Below are 6,802 nucleotides of genomic sequence, written 5' to 3' on the forward strand. Positions count from 1 at the left end.
GAAATTGTATATCATGATGTCTTTAATACTTTTGCCAAACTACTATACTATGACTATTTTCTGACTATTTTTTTACAAACCGTAATATTACTTTTTGATGACTTTCATCAAACTATAGTATGAAAAAATAATGAATATTGTCTGACTTTCCATGATTATTTATGGCTTATATGACATACTATGCTACGACCTTTTGACATACGATAAGATACCATCTTAATTTTTTTAACTTAAATATTAAGACTTATTTTACTTAATATACCAAGGTTTTTTTTTATTTATTTTTTTATAATGTATTATGGCATTTTATTGACATACTATGATTTACATATCATGCTTTGAGTTTTTTATGACATATTACACTGTGTCTTTGCCTAGGTACAGTAAAATGCACCGGTTTATACAGCAGCGTTGGGTTATTGGTTTGTGACGAGCATTACATTTCTGTAGGTTGCACTATTTTCTGATTTCTTGTCAGGGCTATCAGGGATTTTAATAACTCCCTTCTGCTCAGGTCTGACACAGATACAAACAAGTGGTATCTTGAAATGCAGATCCATTTGGTTTTATTGACCCAGGTTTTTAGATGCCTGTCTTGTTATGTCCTATTATGCAATGCAATGGAGATTGATGGCATTTTGTTTGCTCACAACATAACATTTTTTTAATAAATAAAAGGCAGCATGGTATTTAAAAAAAATAGTGGATCATTCACCCATAATTCAGTTAACTGTTTTCCGAACGACGACTTCTTACAATACATCCGAATAAAACTGTTTAGTTACCAATCCAGAGAAACGAAGACTCAGATGCTGCTGTCACATGTTTCTGTGTGTTGGCATCACAAACTAATTCCTCCATTGCCCTCCATATTCCGTTCATTTGGGGCATTAAACTATCTGCATGACTTAATGATCTTAAGAACATATTTTCCTCTCCTGGGATCTTCCCCACCACTGTACTAATAAAATATAATTTTCTGAAAATCAACACTTTATTTTCTTTCAACAGTTTATACAAATTGTAAATAATTATAAAATAAATATTCTCTTCAATTTGTAATGGTAAACTTAACACATTAAAGACAGTCTCATAGTGGAAGTGTGTATGTGTGTGGGCATAACATTTATATATATTTTTATTAAAACATTTGTTTTCATTTAGATGAGTTTTTCACGAGTGCATTAGTCCCTCTGTTCCGCCTCAGTCTTGTCCTTGGAAATGGGAAATTCCAGTGATGTCCTGAACCGGACAGGCTCCTGCTCCTCACTGATTGGCCGCTTGGCCACGGGGGCGTGGATACGCAGCTGCCCATCATCCATCAGGGAACAGGAGAGACCTGTCAGATCCAGGTGAGGGGGAAGGTCGATCTTCTGGACAAATCCTATTTGAGACGAGGACGAGGAGCAGAAGGAGGCGCTGGAGGAGGAAGAGGCGCAGGACTGGCTTTCTTCTGCTCCGGCCTGCTTCATGGCCACGACCGCCAGGCTACGCCCCTCCAGTTTGACAGTGATATCATTGGGGGCGTAACCGCGAGCGTCCAGGGTCACCAGGAGGTCACTGTTGTTTGCTGTGGCCAGCTGGGCTTCCTTGTGCAGCTCCGTGCTGGGAGTCTCCCTCTCCTTAGCGTCACTCAACCTGAAAAATAAGCATAATCTAGATCAGAATCCGCTCCATGACTCCACTGACGTTTTCAAACCTGCGTTGTTTAGCCCGGTTGAATTAGACCGGTTAGGCGGTACGTTTCATTTGGGCAAATCTGAGCAGATCAATAGTACTTGACCAAAACAACCACATCAAGACCCTTAAGATTGAGTGCTGTTGGACCGGCCATAAAGGAATTCTAGAGCTTGTAGTACCATAGTACCAGCTTGTGATGGGAGTGAGGTCCAACCTGGTTCTGACCCGATTACAAGTCTGCCAGTTTGAGCCAAAAGGCTCCTGTTGCCAGGTGTGCTTTGCATACTGGGAATACAGAAGCGTGAAATCAAAAGCTGCTGGCAGCTGGCTGAGGAGTGAATCGGGGAATTTCGTGATTCATTCCCTTGAAGTAACTGACATGGGGAGAAGGCGTCATCTTCCCCAACTCATCCACTGATTCGGACCAAAGCAAATCAACCACAGGTTTCAAAACGCCGTATCACAAAGCCAATCAGGTGGAACCACGGCATTCATTGTACATACCTCATCAAAGTGGAAGAAATAAGGGGAAACTGGCTGAATTTGAGCAGGTGGGGCCGATCGGGAATCCCCCCCAGAAGGCTGTCGGCCACTTTGGTTCTCTTGTTGAAGAAGTCTTGCTGCAGTGATGAGAGGGCTTTGTGATGCAGCGGCCACAGCAGCCGGTCCTGGCTGAAGAAAGGGTCGTCGCCGAACAAGCCGCTCAAGGCTGCATGCTGGGACATCATATCAGCGGCAGTTATGCGTTCCCTCTCTCAGACTTGATGTCTCTCGTCTCCAGTGAAGTGTGAGAACTGAGAGCTTCCAGAGTTTTTTCTCCTTGTTACTCTTCTATCGGGTAGTTTGGGACGTTACAAAAGGACTCCCCTCCTTTATATACTCCAGATGTCCCACTCCGTCCCTCCGACCAGGCTATTTACACCCCATGAGCTCACTGCTGTTTGTTAGTGTGTGCCGGGGAGGTCAGGAATGCCCTGCAACTCATCAAAAGGCTAAAGACAGCTCATGGTCATATCCTGTCTGTGTTGTGTTCACACTGCATCTGAGATGTGCTTCCTAATATATGCTGCAGATACAGATTGGTAAAGTGTGTGAAAAACAAAAAGATGAGCTCATCACCCATTTTTCATGTAGCAGTATCAGAATATCTGTTGGTACTTTACTCAACACATGTATTTTTGTTGAACACAAACTTTGCTCTTGAAAGCAAACACCACTTTAAGTGAGAGGAAAGACTGCCATTGGTTTGAGAAAAAGTTTTAACTATATTATAAATATATTTTGCATAGTAATAGCTGGTTAATAAAGTTAGGAGTTGTTTTTGTAGAATAAACAATGTTTTTTGTTTTATTTTACAGTGAATTAATGTTTTGGTTAAATGAATACATTAAATATAAGTAAACATTCTAGTTGGAAAAATTAATTTCCAATTACCTCAGTCTAGTTAATTTCATAATATTTACACTTTTAGAGTGTAAAGTTACAGATGTTCTTTAACTTCTCGTAAATTAAGAACCTTCAGAAATGATAGCTTATATTTTGAGAATGAGGAAGAGTTTTCTGTCAGGACTGAGAAAAAAAAAAGAACTAACATTATCAATTGAATGTGAAGAGGTTACATTGTTGACACTATTCAAATCAATTCAGTTTATTTTATATAGCCCCAAATCACAAATTTGCCTTAGAGGGCTCTATAATCTGTACACATACGACATCCCTGTCCCAGGACCTCACATCGGATCAGGAAAAACGGATAGACAGAAGCAATAGAAGTCATGTGTACAGATGAACAGCGTTACAGAGTTACATAAACATTCAATGAATATGACAAATATGTATGAATAATTAGTAGGCATGGACCACGATCCACGATCCACGATCCAGATTTCCACAATCCATGAAACAGAAGGAGGCCGGCCCACCAGGCAAGGACCTAGTACCCAGGACCAGCTTCAGACACAGCCAGGTCCAGGGAGGAAGCAGAGTTAATAAGGTGCAATGGAGAGATGTAAATTCATCCATACGTAGAGAGAGAAGAGGAGATAGGTGCTCAGTGTATCCTAAAACATCCCCCAGCAGCCTATAAGCCTATAGCAGCATATCTAGGGGCTGGACCAGGGCAAACCTGATTCAGCCCTAATGCTGTGTTCACAACAAAAGCGTTGCAAATTTTTCGCACAAGTAGATCCCATGCAAAGTCAATACACAGACGCGAATGGTTGCGAATAACGCAATTTTTCGCCGGGTGGCGTGAATGACGCGAATTGCGAAACCTAATCAGCGTTGAGATGCTCCACCCGTCATCACTGACGTCGTGCCGTTGGTGAATCAAACCAACTGCTGCTACTCTAGTAGCGCTGGAAACGGCAGTCATTCAGACGTAGTCGGTGAAATTCACCGAGTTGTGTGAGCCTACGGGTGATTATGACCCAGACCCAAACACGAGTGGCGTTAGATATTCCAACGTTTGTGGGATGTCCACAACAAGTTTAAAGCAGAAATAGTGGTTATTTCTTCCATGGTGGATGGCGGAAATGATAACTGTTTCCACGGAGTAAAGCCACGGAGATAAGCCACGCCCCTCTAAGGCGGGAATGAAGCGAATGAAGCGAATAATCCACAACTCGGGCGAGTAAACTCACGTGAGTAAAGCATGTGTGAACGCAGCATAACTATGAGTGCTGTTAAAGAGGAAAGTCTTAAGTCTCCTCTTAAATGAGGTGACTGTGTTTGCCTCCTGGACTGAAAGTGGAAGCTGGTTCCATAAAAGAGGAGCTTGATAACTGAAGGCTCTGGCTCCCATCCTAATTTTTAGGACTCTAGGAACCACAAGTAGCCCCGCATTTAGTGGGCGCAGCTCTCTAGTGGGGCAATATGGTACTACAAGCTCCTTAAGATATGATGGTGCATCACCAATCAAGGCTTTGTAGGTGAGGAGAAGAATTTTAAATGTGATTCTTGATTTTACAGGGAGCCAGTGCAGAGCAGCTAATACAGGAGTAATGTGATCTCTTTTCTTAGTTTTTGTGAGTACACGAGCTGCAGCATTCTGGATCAACTGGAGGGACTTAAGAGACTTATTAGAGCAGGCTGATAATAAGGAGTTGCAGTAATCTAGTCTGGAAGTAGCAAACGCGTGAACCAGTTAATAACAGGGACTACGGTGCTGAAAGGTCCTCACTAATTGTTTGTTTTACAGCTAATTAAGGGACCAACAAGAATAATAAAACTTTCACAAACACAGAGAGACTTGATATTTAGTAAGAAACCCAAGACAATTGTCAAAACATTCAATATAATCACTGTTTATCTGATCATAACGTGTCCAAAAATACGTGTTCAAAGGGTTTAAATGGAATTATATTCTGTTTTATTCGGATGTTGACTGATTGACGAAATTACTGATAGATTAAAGTTTATGGAACTACGAAATAAAGTGACAAGAAAAATTTGGACCGAAACCAAAAGTCAATGTTGACTTTGTGCTTGTTACATTACTTTGCAGAATAAAAGTCCGCTGAGGGAGTTTGTTATTTATTTACATGAGTTACTTTGTTACAGTTGTGATGTTATAATGTTAACACAAACCATGATCTTTTTTTCTTATCTGAACCAAGTAGTTTTGTGTAAAACAAACCCATTGCTCTCCATTTGTAAAGTTATTTTCAGGTGTATTTTGATACAAAGCCAGACTAGCACCCGCTCCCATTTCTAATCGTCACCCACAGCTAGAATTAGATTGGAAAATTAAACAAAATATCTGACAAGTCACTTCGTTCCGACTTGATAAGAGGTTACCACACAGTGAGAAATGACATATTGTAACTTAAACGTGTAAAGTGGTTAGTGTAGTACCACAACAGATGGGTAATCTTTTGCAATTATTGTGGCTCAAATATCTATGTGCAAAATTGTAAAAATCAATTTTTTTCCCCTTTCAACAGATAATCTGACGACCAAGAATCCGACAGCTGTTCAGAATTTAGCATGTGGACCAGCAATGTGAACAAAGCCTGTCTTGTCTCAGGTTACGGGGCTTCTTCACTGCCTCCTCCATGGATGAGCTCAGAGTGCTATTATTTCCCAGAGTATGTCTTCATGTGTGTGAAGCAAGTGTGCTAATGTTACAAGGAACCGGTGTCATATCTATTTGTGGCAGTCTCGGCGTAAACTCTGTAAAACTGCCTTCACCCCATTGGCTCAATTGGTGAACTGACTCGCATGTGATTGGCTTATAACAGCTGCATCTATGTGGTATTTTCTCACTTCTGCTTTTCACTCTATGCCGAGACAAACTACATGTATTATCTTATATTCTGATATGTGGTGAACACTATTAGTTTTAATCTCCGAGCATTTAAAAAGGGTGTTAACATGTTCCGTTCAGTGTGGTCATTTCTAGCTTTTGAGCTTTTCTATGGAATAGGTGTTCATAAAGATTTGGATAAACACAATTGGAAGTTGGACGAATTAAGATATTAGACAAAACAAATAAGAAAGAAAGTAACATTTAAGTCATCAAAAGGACCACTGCAAAAAATAAACAAGAAAGAGAGATTCAAGATGGCTGGCGTTTCCTCAGCTCTAAATTACTGGACTATTTTTAAGCCACCCAGCCTAGTCTGGTCATTATTTATGGTTGTATGAGATCATCCAGTTTAAGCCCCCCCCCCCCCCCCCCCCCCCCATAGCTAAATACTAACATCAAATAAATAGCTCCAACAAGTGGGTTCCTTTTTTTCATCAAGAAAGTGAAAATATTTATGCTTTTAACTTTCACTTTGATAATACAATAAGCTAAAAGTAGGTGTAGGTCAGCCAGTATGATAGGTTAATTTAAACAGAATGTTGTGGAACGTTGTGTATCTTAACTACGGTGGGAGCAGTGTTATTGGGGGCAATAGTTCCTGGTAGTTTCTCCCAAGGCAAAGTGGTCTTGGGGGAAGGGCCAGACTTAGAGCAATTCACTGACTGTATTCAAATTGGCCAGAAAAGCCTTGCCCGGAAGAGTGATAACACACACAGGGCTTGACCGGGCACAGCCCTAAAAGACTACATGGAGCCACCGCCCTGTGGGTCCACCGGGATAGGCATTGGACTGAGGCTGGGTATCACACTGAGT

The 6,802-nt window shown here is 41.0% G+C and overlaps 1 protein-coding gene across 1 annotated transcript; it reads right to left on the bottom strand.

Moving 5' to 3' along the window:
• Positions 1–1,142: 1,142 nt before the first annotated feature.
• Positions 1,143–2,618, bottom strand: hspb9 (heat shock protein, alpha-crystallin-related, 9). The gene is made up of 2 exons (XM_034539965.1): positions 2,185–2,618; positions 1,143–1,638 (listed from the first exon to the last, which is right to left on the bottom strand). The coding sequence occupies exons 1-2, from the start codon at positions 2,406–2,408 to the stop codon at positions 1,185–1,187; spliced, it is 678 nt and encodes a 225-aa protein (XP_034395856.1). The 5' UTR covers positions 2,409–2,618; the 3' UTR covers positions 1,143–1,184.
• Between the last annotated feature and the right edge of the window lie 4,184 nt (positions 2,619–6,802).

This window comes from Cyclopterus lumpus, chromosome 8 (assembly GCF_009769545.1).
Source record: "Cyclopterus lumpus isolate fCycLum1 chromosome 8, fCycLum1.pri, whole genome shotgun sequence".
NCBI lineage: Eukaryota > Metazoa > Chordata > Actinopteri > Perciformes > Cyclopteridae > Cyclopterus > Cyclopterus lumpus.